Here is a 19,548-nt window from a genome sequence, read left to right on the forward strand (position 1 = left end):
AACTTTATTTGTACTGAACTAAAATATACGCAGTAATGTGCTGCATTATGTAAGTTTCTGAATGCTGCTATTTTTATTGAAGGAATGCATGCGCTTGCAGTGGTAGCCTTGTTTTGCTGCGGGGCGCAGCTACATGCTGCAGCAGATGCGGGGAAAATTTTGTTGGGAGTTTTCTCACCCATATCTCCTTTAAATGGTTGTTTTCACTTGCCTTTGATCTTTTTATGCTACGAGTAAGACTTCAAGCCACACAGGATAGCTTCCACGAGTGTTTTTGTTCATATACCTGTTGCCATCTACATGCCCCTGTTACCACCGCCACATCGTTGCTTCGATATGTTTAATGGGGAGCCGATCTTTGACAGTGGTTTTTCTTGCTGTTAGACTGGGTGTTTGGGGACATGTGAGGTCAGGGTCTAGCTTGGTGTTAGAGGAATTCTTGTGCTCGGGAGGGCAGAAGCGTGCATGCGTCTAGTTCTTCCCCGTTGCATACCCTCTTTAGATGGCGTGGAAGAGTCATACCAACTACTAGGCACCAGTGACTCCCATTTCTGAACTCAGTTTCGCGCTTTTTGTGCAATGGTGTTCGGAATGCGTCAGAATGGCACCGAAAGAGAAGAAGACCAAAGAGCAGATTGCCGCGGCGGCTGCCGCTGGCAGCAGAAAGAACAAGAAGGTATGTTGAACATACTGGGAGTTGATTTCAGGTTTTGTGGTCTAACGGGTTGGTGGTTCTACCTAGAGCTGCAGTACTTCAGCGATTGGCTCTAGCAGGCGGTAACCTGTGTTTCTTGTTAACGACTTGATGCCTTGCCCCGTTAGCAGCATGCTTTAATCTTTCACGATCGAAGAGATGTTTGGGTTGTGAAGCTATGCTCTCTTGCTGCTGATGACTTTAGGGGTCTCCCTCTCTTGTGTCTGTTGAGCGCTTTGCAGAAATGGTCCAAAGGCAAGAGCAAGGAGAAGTTGAACTACGCCGTGATGTTTGATCAGGCAACCGTGGACAAGTTGCTCGCAGAGGTGCCGAAAATGAAGCTGATTACTCCGTTCACAATCTGCGAACGGCTCAGGATCAATGCTTCTCTTGCACGGAGAGGCATCAGGGAGCTGCACTCCCAGGGACTGATTAAACCCCTGGGTGAGCAGCACCACTCTCACTATATATATACCAGGCCTACTGCTGCTTAAGAGCCAAAAGCTAGACCAATGAACCGAGGCCGTTGATTAGTTGTTTTGCTGCTTAGCAGCACATACTAGAGTTTTGATTTGAGGCGTTTTTGTAGTGGTTGTTAGCGGCGGGATGGGATGTCCTCTCCGGCGGTTTCTCTATCAAAAGGCAGATCAAGGTTGTTAATCAGGTGATTAGGGTTTGGTAATGGTAGCTAGAAATTGTCTGATTTTTATTGGTGTAGCCGCTGCGCATGCTGCTATAGGTATATGAAGACTTTTGGATTATCCCGATTGTGTGTCTTGGTTCTTTGCTTCGTTATGTGTTCGTGTTAGCACGCTGACCTCGAGACTCTTGCCTGTGTGATGATTTCGATGATAGGCCTGAGCCTTCAGTGACGATCACCGAAGCCGAAAATTTTCTGACACCCAGGCATGAGCTAGAGAGTTTTCCTCTGTCGTGCGTTTGTCTTCCATTTTTGTTTGATGGTACCGCATTGATTCGTATCTTCATTAGATATGGGCCCAGGGGAACTTAGTTGCTTATTGTTTATAATGCGTTCTGCCTTTTCTGGCGCTGATGAACAGTATGAAGAGACGATGACGAGCATGAAACTCCGCCGCGGCAGTTTTTGCCGACTGCGATCCAGCTGATTTTATAAGGCATTTGTCTGACTGTTTTCCCGATATGTATCGTATGCCATGTTCGTTCGTTCCCTTTGCACTGCTGCGAAATATGGGATATATGTGCACAGATTTTTCCAAATAGTAGTTAGGAAACCATTGTTATTCGTGATGCCATTGCCCGAATCATGTTGGTTTTATAAGGCTTTGTTAGTTCACACTTTTTGCTGTTTCACGCATTCATGGTTGTGCGCTATCTGGGTGTTATGTTTGTTAATGTGCTTTCTCTGTCAAGGGCCTGATGATGTAAGTTTTTCTAGTCTTGCTTGAGAGTCCAGGATAAAACGCCGTTTTGGCATTTTGTCCAAGCTCGTCAAATATGAGAGCAGCTTGTCATAGTTACACTGAAGCCTTCTGCCTGAGCGATCCGGTGTTTTGTTTGTGTCGAGTAATCGTTGGCACCCGTGCGTGTTCGTCCGTACGTTGTGTGGCCTTAGTACGCGTGACTTTGCTTTGATCACGTTGCATTTCTTATCGCACCTTCTGTTGTTGCCATAATTTTGTATTAATGATGAGACGATGACGAGTATGAGAGTGCACTGGGGCAGTTTTTGCCGTCTGGGTGCCTCGTTGCTTCCATAGGCATTTGTCTGACTAATTCACCGGAATACCTGGTTTTAGTTTTTGAACTTTCCCTGTATAGATGTTTTCTTGTCGCTATATTGTTTGTGTGAATATTTTGACTTGTGTTCCTGTTGTTTTAGCACCTGGTCTTTTTGTGACTTGGAATACTGCGGCGTTATAACTGGCCATCTCTTGGGAATGCTTTTTTCCATATGGCATAGCGCCCGTGCTCAGGCATTCTTAGTGGAATCCTCATGTTTGGCTTTCTACACTGAGGTGACATTTGACTCGCAGATTTCCCTGCAGAGGGTAGTGGTTCTTTGCCATGTCGGTCAGGAAGTTCTGCTGCACTTCCTGCAATTAGCTGCCATTATAGAACACGCCTACTTTGATCTTACCCTGTTTCCGTTACTATGATGTGGCAGTAACACGTTTTTCCCACTCATCTCGTCAACTCGCTTCCTCATTCAGTGTAGATGAACGGGAGAGGTGTTCGAGATAAATGAACCAGTGGGCTGCTTTAGCCTCCTACCTACAACGTAAAATCGTGGACAGCTTTTTACAATTTCGGCGTGTCTTTTCTCCCGTTTTATGAGCAGCCATTCTGCTACGTGGGCGCTGTGGCAAAGTTAGTATAGAGCCTGCTAGGAAAGTGCGTAACGCTGAGTTAAGTATGTAGTGGTACGGGAATTTTTACAATCACGCTGCCGGATGCAGCCTCCATGGTTTTTGAAGATTTAGAGCAGAAGATATGCAGAATACGACCCTCTGGTCGTTTAGATAACCTAGTTGTGTTGGTTGGTGTACACGCTTCAGACATTCGGTTTTGTTGAATAGCCTGCCCCGTACTCTTTAAAGACTTACACACACGGAGGGCAAGTAGTATGCGCTTTATTGGTTCTTACCATTAGGTAATTGCTTATGAGGAAGTTGCTTACGAGGATCCTCGCAGCCAGGGCTAGGACCAACGATCTCATGGTGGGTTTGAAATGCGGTGCGCTTGCCACCATCATAGCATTGCATTAGGGTGTGCCCGAGAAGACTAGTTGGATGACGCGCTGCAGTGTGAGGCTTTGAGAAGCACGTACAGCCTCCATGATGGATGGTCCAGTTTTCTCTTGGAAGACCGGCTAGCTTGGGTTGAGGTGATACGTGTCTGGAATAGAGTCTTCTAAAAGCAGAGAATTCTATGCTCCCTTATTTCTGATGGCTGTTAGCTCAGCGGAGGAAATTGTATAGGTGTTCTGCATTTTTGTTTTTGCCTGCTTTTGCTTATGAAGTGAAGTGGGGCACTATCTGAGGGTTGGTACGACTATCTGGCCGAGTCCTTGTTTTTTTCCGACCTTGGTTTTATCATTTCTTTCTGTTCCTAGTATGAACATGTTTTTATTTTTTCGCTGGCTTTTTCTTGTGTTCTTGGAGCACTGACTAATTCTGTGGGGCCCCCATGACTTGCTACCTCCGGTGCGCAGCCCTCTCCGTCTTCTAGCCTGGATTTTTGGTGATCGTCTTAAGCGTATAAGAGTTCTACTTTTTGCAGATTAGAATCAAGCCGTGAAGGGAAACGGCTTGAATAGTGCGAGCTGTAGCTCTTTTGCCCGCAGGGCTTAAGGCCATTAATTTCGAGAAGTATGCGGTCGCCAAAACCCCCCCAAATCACTGCTTCATCCGGCCGTTCAGTGCGCGCCAAATCGGCAAAAGGAGGAGAGAAGCAGGCTGCTAAGAAAAAACTTCGTGCTGTTGCTGCAAACATACATGAGAGCGAGGGGCCAGGAGATCCTGTGCCTTCAACTCCTCCTCTGGTTTCTAGCGAGGATGAAACAGGAGGAAACGCATGCAAGAGTGTTAACAATGGGCGATCCGGATGCGAGGCTACACGAGATGCTTTGCAGAGGTCGCCGGAGCCAAGTTTGCCGGCTGTAGGAGGCAAGAAAAAGAGGAAATCGTTGCCTACGGCCACTCACGCGTCGACAACAGCGGCAGGAGGAATGGGGGAAATGGAGAATGGTCAAAATCATCTCCAGCGAGAGCTGGAACATGAAGCAGCAGAAACAGCTGAAACTGTAGTGTACAGACGAAGCGGTATTTTGGATACTTCTGTAACATTTCAAGAGTTCGGGGCAATGCATCTTGACAGGCGTATCACAAAAGTTCTTACAGATGAGCTCAACCTCAAACACCCCACTCATGTGCAGGCACAGGCAAGCCCACACACTGACAGTGTAGCTTTTGCTCTGGACCATTCCCTTTGTTCTGCGCGTGCTAGCTCCATTGGTGTCGTTGCTGGTGCTGGCTTTGGTGTTATTCTGGCTGCTGCAATGCGTCTTTGAGGGGTAGACGCGTAGCGTGCGCCACACAGCAGAGCAGCGCCTCTGGATAGTGGATAATTTTCGGTCCCCCGACGGCTCGTTGGGCTGCTCGCTCGCTCTTCAATGCTTATGCTAAGTAGCATGGCGGTGAGACGAGTAGCTGGTAGGCTGCTTGACTGGCGCTCTCTAAAGGATTCATAGAGGCTGATGGAGCTAATGTTTCGTTTGTACTGTGGTCCTGTAGGTAGTACCGGCTGCGCTGACTGGGCGTGACTTGCTGGTTGAGGGCAAAACCGGAAGCGGAAAGACGCTTGCATATTTGCTGCCACTTCTTCAGCGGCTTCTGTTACAGCAGGAACAGCAACAGCAGCAGGATTGCATGGGTGAAAGAGTAACTCTGCCCCCCTTCTCCGCCATCGTACTGGTACCCACTAAGGAGCTCTGCATTCAGGTGAGAGAAAGGGGTCTCGAACGCGAGAAAACGGGAGACGCACACCGGGGTAGATCGATAGGCGGACAGCTGAGTGAGGGCGAATCAAATCGAGAGCGTTGTTGTAGACGAGTTTGCAAATGATCCCAAAGAGGTTTATTGGAAGTGTGTGCTCTCGCGCGCACCGCCTTTGTCACCAACCTTTTGCACATTAGAAAATTGGTAAGAGCCTGGCTAACTGGCTGTGTGCCGCTTTCCTATTTAGGTGTACGGAGTTCTTTTGGAACTGCTAAAGTACACAAACGATATAGTGACTGTCTCCCACACAGCGGGCGCCCTTCCTCGAGGCGCCTCCGGGGGCGCTTTGTTGGTGCCTACCACGGTGATTGTGGGTACTCCCACAGGTTTGCTGCAATATTTGGAGCAGCTGCGGCAGCAGCAGCCAAGTATCGAGCTCCAGCTGTCGCTGGAAATGCTGGTAGTGGACGAGGCGGATTTGCTGTTTGCTTTTGGATTTGAGAAAGACACCAGGCGACTCCTACAGCTGCTTCCGTCGACCGCAAGCAGACACTACCAAAGCCTTCTCGTTTCCGCAACTCAAAATCAAGAGGTTCGCTCCATTTCTGCTTGCTAAAGGCTCAGCGCAGGGTATTCGGTGCTTCATGACATGGTCTACAGCCGCAGGCGCTTACAGTTCAGATTTTTGGGGTGGATGCCATGGATGGAATATACAGCCTGCATGGGCTGCACTACCAAGGTTCATGGCTCCAGGGCATGAGCTTTGGTTTCAATTATGCGTGTGGCTTGTTTTCAGCTTTCCCAGCTTCAGAGCTTGATGCTGCACAAGCCTCTAATAATCCGCATCGAGGAAGAGACGGGGAAACAGGGGCAGCTCGGGGCACCCGGTTCCATTGGCGAGTTTTATTTTCAGGTTCCAACAGACTCAGAGAAATGGATGGTGGCCTACGCATTTCTTCGTCTTGGCCTAGTGCCACTTAAATGCCTTGTCTTTTGCAAAGATGTTGCGAAGTAGGTGTCTGAGTATGAAATTTTCATGTTTCAAACCTCGTTGTTTGCTCGATTCGCTAAGCCCCAGCATTTTTCGATTCCTGTCCGATATTTGATTCGATTGTGCGTTTGGCTGTTTGTTTTAAGTAAACATGCGTGGGTTTCGATGTTTGGTTCTCTCACAACGACAGGGCAGACTGCCCTCCTGCTTTTTCGCGTCCTCGTTCATTTGTCTGTCATATGTCTACATTGTATGCAATTTTCATGTTTTCTTCGTTTACCTCCCATAATAATACTTTATGCGCCTTCAAGCCTTGACACGTGCCTGAGAGCCTTGTTTTCTTTTGTGCTTCCTCAGTGTGTACGCGTTGCGCTTGTTTCTCGATCGCTTTGGAATTCCAAGCTGCGTCCTAAGTCCAACCCTGCCTGTTGCAGCTCGCGAACAACAAATTCAAGTACGCTCAGATGATACCACACACGTACCTTGAAAAGAACAGAATGTTACCAGTGCACATGTTGGTATCTTGAGTACGTTGCATTAGACCTAGGAAAATTGCTAGTATCATGCAGGCATTGTACATGTATTCGCGAACACATGTTGTACAAGTAATTAATGCTGCCCAGCAATTCCTTTGGCCTCCTCTATGCACTGACAATACAGCATGCATTTGTTTGGTACTTTGGTGTAGGGTGTATGACATACATTGTTGCTGCTTTAATAGTTTCTCGCTGCTAAAAGGTTTACCACGACCAGGGTAACTTTGGGCTATTGCGACAATGCGCTAGTTGCTGAAGCATGCATTAAGCGTACTCTGGTTCATTGTGTTCCTTCTTCTGCTCTGTGCGCCTGTTATTGGTTACGCACATTCCATCACTGCGTTCCCAAAGCTGTTACATTTCTTTCTTTTAGTACGTTTGCTATTTTGCTATAGGCGTTTAATCAGGGTCTCGTAGACATCCTGATTACATGCGATGGGCAGTGCGGGAAGGGGGATGACCCTTTTCAAGGAGTGAGTAAGGAAGAAGACGATAAAATAGGAAAGGGAGAGGGACTTGAATTGTCCAACGAATCTCGTGGCACGCGGAAAAGGGAACAGGCTTCAAAGGTACTATTTTACCCATAGGCTCTTGTTTTTTGTCTTTTTGTATTGCCAGCACCTCTTTTTGCAGCACAACAGGTGTAGTTATCCACCAGAAGCAAAACGCACAGCAAGGTTGAATGACATAGAAAGCACCTCTTTGTTGCTTCTGTACGCATGCGCGTCAATTGAGCTTATACTGACTTGTTAGTGTTGCGCTGAACATCCTGTTTTAGGCCTTCTACGTAATTTCATGTTCATTAGGAGGAGCATACGCTTAGTCAAAAAAGCAGGGTTTTCGCTAAAAGGCTGAGGGGGGTGCAATCTGAATGGGAATTACCCGAAAAGTTTAGTCTTCAGAACATGATGAAATGCTAAGTACTTTATATGATGAGTCAGTGTCAAAAGTCATGTGCGAGTTTTGTTTATCCAGGCAAAGGATGCAGAGTTCGCTGGGCATAGAGGCCTCGACTTGCAGGGCGTTGCATGTGTCTTTAATTTTGATGCCCCAGCTTCCTTTAAGTCGTATGTGCACAGGTGAGTGGAGCTTTGGCCATGTGAACGCTTCTCATTATTTTCAGATTGGCACACGTGTAGGTGTGTTTCTGCTATTATTGCCGTGGTTCGAGATGGATCTCCATGGAGATAATGATTGCGACGCTTGTAACGACGTATATATCAACGCAAATGTAGGTTTTGACGTGCTTTCGTCTCTCTGGTGCTTTGCGCTTTGTTGGGTCGCAGAATTGGCCGGACCGCCCGCGGCGGCGCTGCTGGTGTTGCAGTGACTCTGATCGATGCTTCTCAGGAAGAGCAGAAAATGCTCTTGCAGCAGTTGTTTACTTTAAGACGCTCTCTAGAAGCTCATGGCGAGAGTAGTGCGTTTCGTTCGAGCCACCCAGCAATTAATTTAACAGTGGACATGCGGTTTTTTGTGGCTGTCAATATACACTATTGTCGACCTAGGCCTTAGTTGTTTTTAAGCTTCTAGAAAGCTACGAAAAGGCAGGGCAGGGTAGTGAGCAAACCAGTCTGCAGTCACTAGTGAGTTACCTCATGAGATTTCTGTGCGCGCAGTGAAGCACGACTGCGTATTAAGAAAGCAAAAGCTAGTCAGATTGATATTCAGCAACTACGCCTAGTTGCAATGCCTTACGTATTTAGAGTGTACTTCTGGTAATGATAAGCAATTCGTTTTATCCTAAGAAGGTGGGTTTATCTCACAATCGATAATCGTGATTGTTTGATTGGCTATGTCTCTGCAGCGCTCACCCCACTGTCTCTACAACTACAGGATATAGAGTGTTTTCGCTACAGAGTGGAGGATGTGCGGCGGGGGCTCACCAAGAGGGTCATTGCGGCTGCTGTCGCGCGGGATTTGCAACAGCAGCTGCTGAATTCGAGGAAGCTCAAGGAGTTTTTTGAAAGGAATCCTAGGGATAGAGAAGTACTTAAGCGGGCGTGCAAACAGCTGAAGGTAAGCTGATCTTAGAAACTAACAGATATAGAAAAAATTTTCGCGAGTTACAGGAGACAGCGAAGCAAAACTGAGTCCGGCTGGGAAGGAGAAAACTTGCAAACCAAAATGCATCGCGTTCCGAGTTCATATCTACACCATAGCTGTAGCTCCTGCCTCGCCAAAGCCTCGTCATCTCCTACACATACTTCCGTTTAACACTAAAGAGCAATAAAGCACCTGGTGTGCTTCGCCGTTTTTGAGCCTTCATGCTTCTCAATACGTTGTGAATTACGCCGCAAAGAAATCTTGCACTGAAAGCTGGATGTGTAGGCATCATCAGTACATGAAGAGGCACACAACGGGATTCGTGGTTTCGTTGAATTAAAGCTGGTTAGCGTTAGTTGTGGATAAACCTGCCATTTTGGTTCGCTGTAAACTAGTTTCCTTTCCAAGAGCTTAACCCTGAACTCACGAAAGTGCTAGCATCTGCACGGAATGCTTGTGTTGCCCATTTTGCTTCTGCAGGATATCAATGTCTCAAAGGGCCACTTGGAGCATCTTCCAGATTACCTAATGACCCAGACACAGCCAACCCAAGTTCGTTTTCTTCACCTGAAATTTGAGTTTTGCTAGAAGGCAACTAGAGCAAATACATATATCGAAATTGCGCACTCTGATGAAAGGATTTAAGCCACAGGTTATCAGTAAACATCAGATGAAAAGCGGATATGCACAGATCTCTTATAAATAGTATAAGGGATCCAATAATCTTAGAGAAGTACATTGAGTAATTGGGGAATGCAAGACACACAGATGCCTCCACCAGGTATTGGCTCTTGCTGTTGTAGTAACAAGTGGAAATTTTTTGAAACTGCTTCGGTGATATTGGTAATTTTGAAGCTTATTTGAGTGTGGTGTTGGATATTTCCTGTTCGAAGGCATGTGTTTTATGCTTTGCGGTGCAGATGACAGCTGTTCAACTTGCAATCCAGCAGCAAAAGGCAGGAGAGGGAACAGGGAAAGGCCACCGCAGCGGTGCTCGGCGTCGTTCAGCCAGTGATCCTCTCAAGTCATTCAAAGCAGCAGTGTAGGCTCTCCACTAGTACAACGATATGCCTGTTGGTCTGTCTCAATAGCTTCTCTACATCTCAGTGATTCCGATATATTAGCATCAGATGAAAAAGTACACAAGTACCCTAAAATAGACTTGAGCCATCGAAGAAAACCTGAGTCGATGGTGTAGTAACGTGTTCCACAGTGTCTTGCCACGAGGTTAGCTGAACTGAGGTTATGATCTTTTATGTATATTACATAAGCTCACTGGAAGCGGTGCTAGCTCACTGTGTTATGTTTGCAGGGACCGTGGTACTTCTGCATGGAAACGCAAGGGGTCGAAGTCTGCAGCAATATCGCGGGCAACACAGCTTGCCAAGATGCCTCGTCATCCGGATGAGGTTCCTGCGGAGGCACTGCCCGCTATATCCGGTAGAAAACTGTGGAAACTTAGACATAATAAGCGAGTAGGTGTGAAAGGACCTAAGGGGAACTTCCTTAGAAAGAGAAGCGTTAAGGGTCTTCGTAAGAAATGACGCAATCAGAGCTGGGTTTAACAACTTGCAGTTATGCGTCAATTGCATCCTCCTCGATCTTAATGCACGAAGTGCGAAAATTTCTCACTTCGGTCAACAGAAGTATATGTAATATATGTTGGCCACACGCCTTCATCATAAACCGTATCCTTCCGTATCCTTGTTTTTGTGGGGAGGCACTCGAGCTTATTTACCTTCTAGATGGTTTCCACGAGGTAGACTACACTGAGCAAGCAGGCAAATATGCTTGGAGCTTTTAGAAGATTTTGCCGATTCCAGTGCGTAGGCAAGTTGGTGCAATAAGTTCAAGAAAGAATGCACAACAATGACGCAATAGGATTGAAGTAAAATGTGTGTTGTACAGCAGTTAATATTGTACTTGTACATACTCATCGATATAACCAGAGTATACATAAAAACCTCAAAACGGTTCACATATAGTGTGCGGAGTTACACTGAACCCACACCTTTACACCATGTGAAATGCTAGTGCATATGTTCCAAGTTTTTCTGAACAGCATTTCGATTTTCTCTTCAATGAATGCCGTTGTGCCACACAGGCATCCTTGCCCCACAAGAAATTTGTGTTAGTATATTCCGGGGGATTTAAATCTTAAAGTTGCGAAGTCCTTCCTTGATCACGAGGGCTCCTGCCTTTGCATAGGTCTCCAAGAGCATCTTCGAAGAGGTGTGCCTCATGACTGCCTGGAAAGCGATATCGCGTAGACACGCAGAAATACTCTGACAGAAATATCACTCCTTCTGTTATTAAGGGCAAATGAACTAATGCACGCTATCCACTGTTTTGCAGTGGGGTACAGATACTCCAGGATGCACCATTTGGCAAGGCTTAGCCGCCATAGATCAGGCAGCGTAGTGGATAAAAATGACAATATGCCGCAAAACCGAAGCTGCGCCCAACTATCTGGGAGGGTAAGCGGTTTAGATTCTATGGATCCCGTGCCGAATATTTCCGTTTTCCCGGCTCGCTGCACTCTCGTCAATTATGTGTGATCCTTCCTCTCTTGCATTGTTTTTCGCTCTGCTGGCCATGTCTGCAACATGCGCTTTCTGCGGGCCACACGTACCTGTGCCACTGGTAAAGGCACTGGGGGATTCGAAGTGGCAGCAATTGTAGCAAAGGAGTGTCTGTACCGCAACGTGAACACCATAATGTGCACTTGTACGAGCGTAAATATCAACTGCATGAGAACAGACACTGCAAAGGCGGCGGTGACTGCGCTTGCGTTTCCCACTAACGCTTTCAAGGAATCGCAACAAGCAAACGATGAAGGAAATTCCTTTGACCTGTGATGGCATCAAAGATTATACCGCTTAATGTACATCGTACTATTGAATCCCCAAGAATCACCTCTTCTGGTGGAAGGGGATGCTTCGGCGCTACTGTACGCATGACCCTTCACCGTCGTTTTAAATAAATACTGCAAAGCGAACTACTAGACCCCTGGTGTAGAACAATGACGAATTTTGGCCACCATAAACTTGATGGTTTGTTATGTAACTTGAGATTATTCAATCTCACCTTAGTATGTACGGGAACACCCTACGAGGCTCTCCACAACGTGTCTCATCGATTCCTGCCCTGTAACGAAACCGAGAAGCATCTTATAAGCAAAAGAAAAAAATGAAAATCTGACACAGCCGCACATAGCCGACTGGCAGTGGATGATATGTATACAAGCTAGTACGTCATCTGCTCTATAAAGTGTTTGTTAAATCCCTTGCTCACCGATGTGCTGCCGCCTGCAACGCCTTCTTAAAGGATCCTGCAACGCCTCAATCAGGACACTAAACACATCTGCTAATACCATTCGAAAGCAGAGCTAAAAGGAGGTGATGTATACAAAACATGATGCCACTTAAAATTTCACAAATTGGATATTCAAACAGAGGAAGGCTTCCATCTATCTTAACATGTGAGGCCATGGTTCTATTAGCAATGAATGATCAATGGTGGCATTCGCGAGCACCGTAGCACGTAAATTCAGCGCCTACGTATGCAAATGACATGCATTTAACCAACACCAGCATAAATCCTTCCGTCAAACCAAGCCTTCAAATTGTGCAAGGGGACCAGTAATGGTGCTTTACGTATTGGTGTCTTCGTTCGTAAGTTTATTCTGCTACTTCGGCTTCTTATTCCCTCAACGTAAAAGCACAGTCCACTAGTTGGCTTTCCCTCTTCTTCCCACCTACAAATAACAATCAGTGGACAAAACTCGAACATGTAAGCGGCGTCGTATTCGACGCGTGAAAGAGTCGTACGCTGCCACTTACGCTGGGAACGGTAAGCCTAGCTCTGAAACGCGCTAAATCCTTTTACACAAAAAATAATACTTCACTTCAACATTTTCTGATTGCCTGCCTCCTTCCGTACAGAAAGCATTCTGAGATTTCTGGAACAACTAGCACATGTCGACAGAGCGTGCGTTCAGCTACTTATTAGGGTGCATCAACGTGGTCGAGTGCTGTACCAGCGCATCAGTTCTCTCGCAGCCAGATTGGTAAGAGGGATCACTGCCGCGGATGCTGCAGTTTTAGAGCCACGGACCGTTGTCGTCATTTCCTGCATGTTGATGTCTTCCCATCGCATCGATACTATCTCCGACGGACGAAGACCCGCTCCAATACCAACAGCAAATAAGGCACAGTGCATGGTCTTTGGCGTAGCTGCCAACAGTAAATACACCTGAGAAGGGATTATTGGCGTATGCAAGAAAGGCGAGAACTCAAGGAGTAGGGATCGTGAGGAGTAACCATATATCGTGGAAGTGACGCCAGTGGGCTGCTTCTTAGGTCTGCCGTTTCTTTTGACTTGTACCTTTCAGTCAGAAATTTTGGTATTGGACACCTAATGTAGTCTCACATGCCCGTGTGGCAACTGATCTTTATCTAAGGCTGTCTAGAGGCAGCCTCTGCTACGTTTCCCAGGTGAAATGAATGATTGGTCGCACCTCTTCTGCGGTGAGAGGCACAGAGACCAGCGTGCGCTTGGTGCACCCTCTAATCTTCCGAAAATCGTGAATCCCCTCGAGGCGACGGGTGTGGACCGCATACTTTAAGGCCGCCAAATATGCCACCTGATGCAAGACCTGAGTCCGCGGGGAACAATTACGTTTCTTTAAAGCCCTGCATCAAGCAGGCAAGAATCAGAAATATTTGCTAAAATGTAATACGGATGCCCATGTACTCAAATTGCCGTATCGAAGATGAGAGCCAAACTGCAGAAGAATATCCATAAAGCCTCAGCAATGATTCAAAGAAAAGGTCCACCCAAAAGCATGACACGTTCATTGACTGATAGGCTTCCTCTAGGAAATTTGTTCGAAAGAAAGGGCTGTTGCCATATGTTTATGCTTAGAGAGCCGTGGTATTGTGCAGAACATTTGGATGCCTTAATGTACAGGTTTTAGTGAATTGACACTAACCGCAAATACTCTTCCCAAACTGCGGCAGAGAGATTCGCCACTGGTACATCCCCAATAACCTGAACGTACACCGGATATTCAGTATTCTCGCATATACACAAGAGTTCTTTGCACAATTACCACACCACCAACAACAGTCTCGGTAGGAGCGGCAGCCCAAATCGACCCGCTGGCCTCAGAGCCATTACAAATAATAGCATGCTTCCAATCACAGCAGGACAAACAAAAGCAAATTCTTCAGCAAAAGTGGCAGCAGCAGAAAACGGCCTCCTCATCGAACCTGTAAAATAGACTGCCAAAATCCACGTTCAACCCTCATTGTGTTACTGCCCACTTCTTGCTCCCTGAGCGTTTCCAGAAAATCACTCACACTTGAACATTCCTTAAAATGCTTTGGTGAAAACGGCAAAAATTAAAATGATAATGAATAGCACACACTCTTTGAACGGAGTAAAGGACAAGCACAACGAACAACCCTCACAGCAAATCACGCATACTAGGGGAACGCCTGTAAAACAAGATCTTCACATGCAAGTTATCATAGTTTCTACACAAGACTCCAGCTGCGCAATTGAAAGAGGACCTCGCGATTGCCTTTCAAAGGTATGAGCTCCGTGTATCTGTACATGCGATGCTATGGGACTTGAACCTGAGGGCTCTGCTGCGTTTCTTGGGCAGGTATGGGTATTCGAATGTGTGTATTTCGATTGCAGGCATCAAGTCCTAGCGTAGAATAAAACCTCCATACCGGAACGCAGTTGCAATCAAGGATGCTCGCGACCCTTACCTGATAGGCCAAAATGCCTTTTCCACGAATTCCCTGAGAGTCTCTTGACCAACAGAGCATATCGTAGCCCCGCACTTGGAGCAAAACCGAGCTTCTGATGAAGAGAACAGAATAGCACAAAATCGGAGGCTGCATGAGTTGCGCCACGATCCAGCAGCGTCGCAGCAGGATGGAACTCTCACAAACTGGCACTGACCCCAGCTTTCCTCTTCTTTGAAATAGTGTCAAAGTAATGTGCACTTCTGGCTTGGAACACCACCTAGTTGGCTTCTGCACAAAGCCATGTTTCTAGCTATCATAGGGAGGTTGACATACTGGATGAAAGCCGATGGTTGCACTTGTGACAGCGGCTGTGAGCTGGTTTACGTGATATCTCCATTTGTGGCTCCTGGACTTTGTTAGCTTCTTGAGAGGCATCAGGAGGTGCAGGAGGTACCTCATTTGGCCTGACAAGCGCTAAGAGCTCCTCTAATGATCGCGCTTGCTGCAGACGACTCAGTAGTTCGACCCTTTTCCCCTTGCTGGGCAGCTGTAGCTTTCGACATGCAGTTCGAAGGCTTGTTATGGGTATGCCAGCCAAAGCATTAGCCCCTGCTCCAGCAGAAGTGGCAGCAAGCGCACCTCCCAAAGCAGTAGCAGGAGGGGCAGCACCAACACCATGGGCTGCATTGTCTGCATCAGAAGAACCACATGGCTCTGTGAAGACTTGCGTTGGTATGCCTGCACTCCTCGTCTCACTTGACCACAGTTTGGATCCAGGTTCTCCCTGGGCAACACCCGGTGTTGCCCAGGCTCGTGGTATTGTTATTCTGTCGGCAATACCAGCTAATGCAATGAGCTCAGCAGCACTCAAAAAGGTAAGGCGTCGAGGTAGTCCCTTAAACCGCTTCCGATCTAACGAAAGAAAACCTGCACTTTGCTGCCTGCTACACTTGTGAGTCCCCGCCGAGCCCGTGGCTTCTGTACTCCTAAGGCGATATACCAAAATATTCAGGAAAAACAGCACAAGTCTGCCTCCCATCTTGAAGCGTTCCTCCCAGTCATATCCTGCTGTTCAGTTTAACTATCAAGGCAAGAATGGGTGCCCGAAGGGCGGAATGTTAGTGATCACAAATCCAGGCCGCAGAAGAAAATGGGGGCGTCGTAACGCACATCGCAGTGCCCACTATGCCATTCCTGGTGTTCCCTTCTGGCTTGAAACAGAGGAAAGAGGGAAAATGATAGTGTTTGTGCTGAACCAGCCGCTTGTATAGGACAAAGGCTGATGTTTCGATTTGCTGGAAGCGCGTTGGTGAACTGTGTATTGTATGCCGGAATTGATGTCTGGTGCACACCTGCAAAATAGCCTGTGTGATCCACCCTGGTGCCATTCGGAAATATGCCTTGAGATTGAAGAAAATGTCGCTCGCGGCCAGTAGTCAATCTAATCGACAGGTTGCAACACATGGAGAGAAGGCGTATGCGGAGTCATTGAAGGAAGCCATCATGACTCGTTTCATAGTTTGGCATAGATATGGCAGTGAAGCGCACAAGGAGACAAGGGCACAGCACTAAGACAACAAAGTCTCTACTGGTCCTCGCTAGGGGCCCCCTGCGGCCGCTCACCCTTGCCCGCTTCTTGACCAGGATACGTAACGGGATCCATGCGGTTGCAGTGCAACTAGAAAAGTGAACGGTAACAGATATCAATTTTACTCTTCAACTTATAACGATGTCTTTCCCACAGTGCCGGTGGCAGAGCAGCCGAGCACACAGCACGTGGTTTGAGTTATCCCACTTTTCGCCTCTGCGATATCTTGGGAAGATATATTCTACATTGGAAACTAACAAACGCGCAACTTGAGTAAGTTTGCCAGTCAATGCCGTTCTCTCACTATTACAGTGGTAGTCTTGTGCACAAAACACAGTGAACACCTTCACAGGTGTGGCACAACATATGCACCGTACAACTTTTATTCATCGCATCTTCACGTTGCTTGTGATTTCTACATCGAATTACTGCTCAAAGAGCATCGGATCTCAGTGCTTACAGGTACTTGACGAATGGTGCCCTTTGAATGTTTAGCTGCAAGCTTGGGGATATCGCTTCTTTTTTTGAACATTTTCGCGTCAAGGCATAAAGTGTCGTGGGATCTCTGCAGCGTGTAGACTAAATATATAAACTAACGCGCACGAAAAATAGGCTAACGCTAATGATGGACTATGGGACTAGCACAGGCTTCGTGAACTGCAGACTCTTGGTGGCACTGCAGCCGTCCTTCAGTTACCCAAGTATTAGGACAGATATCGTTTTTCAGGCCTGCTATACATTTGCGCTTCATACTTTGCATGGAATGAGCGTGCTGTGGAACGAAATCAGCTGTGGAAGGGAAGGAAGCACACCAGGGATGACGTCTGTGCCTGTAGCTCACGCAGCTACACCTAGTCGTCTTTTACCACATTATTTACACTCAACTACAAACTATTAAATATATGGCGATTTGCGAGACATTATAGTTCAGTCCAAACTCAAACATATTAGGAAGTCACTGAATGTTTACTTATAGTGTTTTTACGACATTCTTCCCTCGTCCCTCAAACCCCCCAAGATGAGGTTAGAGTGAGACCAGAAATGAACTGTCTTACGACCACGATAGAATGTCACACTTCTACAGCCGTCCACTCTCTGTAGTCCTTCCTCTATCAATTTTTCGCTTATGTTGGTCTCATGCTACCTGTAAATATGTTTTTACATGAGATGCTCCTGAAGGCGGTTCTATTTTTTGTGTCGTTGATAAAGGAGGACTTTTTCAACCGATTCGACATTTTATATAACACGACTAAGCATTGGAACCCCACTCCGATTCGAGTACAAGGCGTGTATTATCGATTATGTAGAGACTGGCTACAGCACGAATTTAGAGGGATTTATTGCTCCCGCAATGAATTTTGATCATGCGCTTGCCGGCGTATTGGATAAGGCAGTAGGTACCGTTTGCACAAACATTCATGGCAGAACTTGCGAAGGGGTTGTATTTTGAAGAAATTAAGTGCGAGTCTGTAGATGGTTCACGTCTCTGGATGTGCATGCCTTTACTTTGAACCTTCTCCGATTTTCCAAGCCTGACAAATTATTCGTGATTTCGTGCACACCGGTAGCTGGGGCCTCAGTTTACGCGGCCAAAGAACCCCAAAATGCTAGCCAAACACTTTCGTAGAACGCTGGATTCCCCCTGTACTCTTGTAGTATGTGCAACATTACGAAGATGATTTGCTACTCCGAGACATGCTCGTAGCTGTAGAGCTTCGAGTTACTGAAGTAGCCAGCTTGGCTGTCCACGATTCTCCATGTACTCCAGTGCAGAGATTGTAAAGACATAAACTGTACATAGCCGCCAAAAGCACGCCGTTTAGTGTTTACCGATGAACGTGAACACTTGGATTCACTGTCATGCTATTGCTGTGCCGTTCAGGACTGTTCTACCAAAGTCTGCAGCCGACAAATGGAACACTGGGATGAACTTCATGCAAAAGCAACTCGAGATATTTTGAAGTAAAGGATTGCCACTTAGCGTAAAAGTGGAGCGCACAACTTACTTTGCTCATCCTCTTTGATTCTTCATCCTGTTGCTGGGCACCTTATTCCTTGGGCAGTGAGATGTCAACGTGATACACAGGCGAAGGCATATGCACTACCGTTTAAGTCACCCTGTTGATTAGGCGCTGCTTGCTTGATACTACGCAGGATGTCAGTTCTCACCAATTATGTTTCGCGTGTTCATGATAGAATTAAACACAAACGAGACTGAACAAAGGTTAGAGAATACCTGGCTGTTTGTACATTCTGCACGGTTTTATGATCGCCGAATAATGGTGCCCTGGTATGTAAAGTAAATTATTTATTCAGGATTTTGAGTCTGTGAAAAGCCATAGTACCGAAAAGTGCACTATGCAGCTTGCTGTTGATGCAAGTGCATAATCGTGGACAGAATTTCCATATAGACAGAGCAGGCCTTCTTTGTTACACTTCTTGATTTAAAACTCTCCACAGTAGATGGTCATTAGAGCCCTTTAAAGGCTCTTGGATAGTTGGAAAATGCATGCTGTGTTTGCGCAAAGTACGAAGTAGCCCGACACGTTGCTGTGTGGCCTTGTGTGAGCAACTACAAGTCTATATATTTCGGAATCCGTGTTCGATGCGTGTCTCACAGTTACTCACATCGTTGGTTGAAGAGTTCGTTAGGTGCGTAAATACAAGCACCCATGCGCGTGCCACGTACTATTCCAGGCACTACTGCGCTGTATTGGAGTGCTGCAGCATAATTCTGCCTAGAAAGTACTCCAGAAGAAAGGATGTGCGCAAAACGTTCAATACAGATTTCTCATGGCTTGTATATCTGTGCACGTCATTAATTTAGAACGCTCCTTTAGACATTAGACAAGAGGTACCCATATTCTGTAAATTACTTAGCATGACCGCTTTTTTTGCGAAAGATCACCCTGAAACCATCTGTTCGCCTGCATCCACGCTTGAATATCTACCAGGAACATACAAAAAATTATAAGCCGCTCACGCAGCTGTTCTATCTAGGACGTTTCCCGCGGTTCACACGTTCTTTTAGGTGTACCTTCTCGGGATAGTTCTCCCATTTGTACTTGAATGCGCAGACTGCCTGCTGGGCTTGGTGTTCTCGCCGCATGCCTGTGAAGTAGTATGAGATAAGCGATGGAGTAATTCGACGTACCCGTGTTACGAACTTTGCCATATTGGAAGCATTATATATAAGAGTCGTCTTCGGGGCGATAAAACAACTGCTAGGGTGATGCATTTGTCTGTGATGCATGAGCTTTTTGGTGCACGATACTTTTCGCAGAAAGTACATTATAGTACACAAACACAAGTGTAGTCTTGACAGCTTTCCAGCACAGCGTGATAAGGTAATGCGTAGTCATTGTATGCCGCCAGTGCTAGTCTTGGTGTCACCAAGGGAAGTTCGTTGTCTGCCTGTTACGGATGCCTGGGGGTGCCCGCAGTGGCTAGCGA

The 19,548-nt window shown here is 46.6% G+C and overlaps 3 protein-coding genes across 3 annotated transcripts; 2 read left to right on the top strand and 1 right to left on the bottom strand.

Moving 5' to 3' along the window:
• Window positions 1–601: 601 nt before the first annotated feature.
• LOC34620589 (40S ribosomal protein S25-3) lies at window positions 602–1,188 on the top strand. Its single transcript, XM_026334019.1, has 2 exons — window positions 602–676; window positions 826–1,188. The coding sequence occupies exons 1-2, from the start codon at window positions 602–604 to the stop codon at window positions 1,186–1,188; spliced, it is 438 nt and encodes a 145-aa protein (XP_026189804.1).
• A 2,858-nt stretch (window positions 1,189–4,046) lies between these two features.
• Window positions 4,047–10,289, top strand: LOC34620591 (probable ATP-dependent RNA helicase DDX56). Its single transcript, XM_026334012.1, has 12 exons — window positions 4,047–4,616; window positions 4,969–5,175; window positions 5,420–5,764; window positions 5,969–6,183; window positions 6,521–6,617; window positions 7,095–7,268; window positions 7,675–7,778; window positions 7,986–8,119; window positions 8,507–8,718; window positions 9,226–9,297; window positions 9,666–9,787; window positions 10,058–10,289. Exons 1-12 carry the CDS (start codon window positions 4,047–4,049, stop codon window positions 10,287–10,289), a joined length of 2,484 nt encoding a protein of 827 aa, XP_026189797.1.
• A 606-nt stretch (window positions 10,290–10,895) lies between these two features.
• LOC34620592 lies at window positions 10,896–15,546 on the bottom strand. The gene is made up of 11 exons (XM_026334013.1): window positions 14,841–15,546; window positions 14,526–14,619; window positions 14,019–14,082; window positions 13,739–13,797; window positions 13,265–13,439; window positions 12,785–12,999; window positions 12,402–12,502; window positions 12,040–12,076; window positions 11,833–11,892; window positions 11,378–11,438; window positions 10,896–10,994 (listed from the first exon to the last, which is right to left on the bottom strand). The coding sequence occupies exons 1-11, from the start codon at window positions 15,544–15,546 to the stop codon at window positions 10,896–10,898; spliced, it is 1,671 nt and encodes a 556-aa protein (XP_026189798.1).
• Between the last annotated feature and the right edge of the window lie 4,002 nt (window positions 15,547–19,548).

This window comes from Cyclospora cayetanensis, unplaced genomic scaffold (genome assembly GCF_002999335.1).
Source record: "Cyclospora cayetanensis isolate NF1_C8 unplaced genomic scaffold, CcayRef3 CcayRef3_contig_34, whole genome shotgun sequence".
In the NCBI taxonomy this organism is placed as follows: domain Eukaryota; phylum Apicomplexa; class Conoidasida; order Eucoccidiorida; family Eimeriidae; genus Cyclospora; species Cyclospora cayetanensis.

Bases quoted from the DNA above. Each gene is read 5' to 3' on its own strand.
- LOC34620589 (XM_026334019.1), top strand. From the start codon at position 602: ATGGCACCGAAAGAGAAGAAGACCAAAGAGCAGATTGCCGCGGCGGCT. The intron at 677-825 runs GTATGTTGAACA...CCCCGTTAGCAG, and splicing joins GCAGCAGAAAGAACAAGAAG to CATGCTTTAATCTTTCACGA.
- LOC34620591 (XM_026334012.1), top strand. From the start codon at position 4,047: ATGCGGTCGCCAAAACCCCCCCAAATCACTGCTTCATCCGGCCGTTCA. The intron at 5,765-5,968 runs GTTCGCTCCATT...GCTTGTTTTCAG, and splicing joins CCGCAACTCAAAATCAAGAG to CTTTCCCAGCTTCAGAGCTT. The intron at 7,269-7,674 runs GTACTATTTTAC...TTGTTTATCCAG, and splicing joins AAAGGGAACAGGCTTCAAAG to GCAAAGGATGCAGAGTTCGC.
- LOC34620592 (XM_026334013.1), bottom strand. From the start codon at position 15,546: ATGGGAGGCAGACTTGTGCTGTTTTTCCTGAATATTTTGGTATATCGC. The intron at 13,000-13,264 runs GTGCGACCAATC...ATCCCTTCTCAG, and splicing joins TGCCTCTCACCGCAGAAGAG to GTGTATTTACTGTTGGCAGC. The intron at 11,893-12,039 runs GTGAGCAAGGGA...GTTTCGTTACAG, and splicing joins TTGCAGGCGGCAGCACATCG to GGCAGGAATCGATGAGACAC.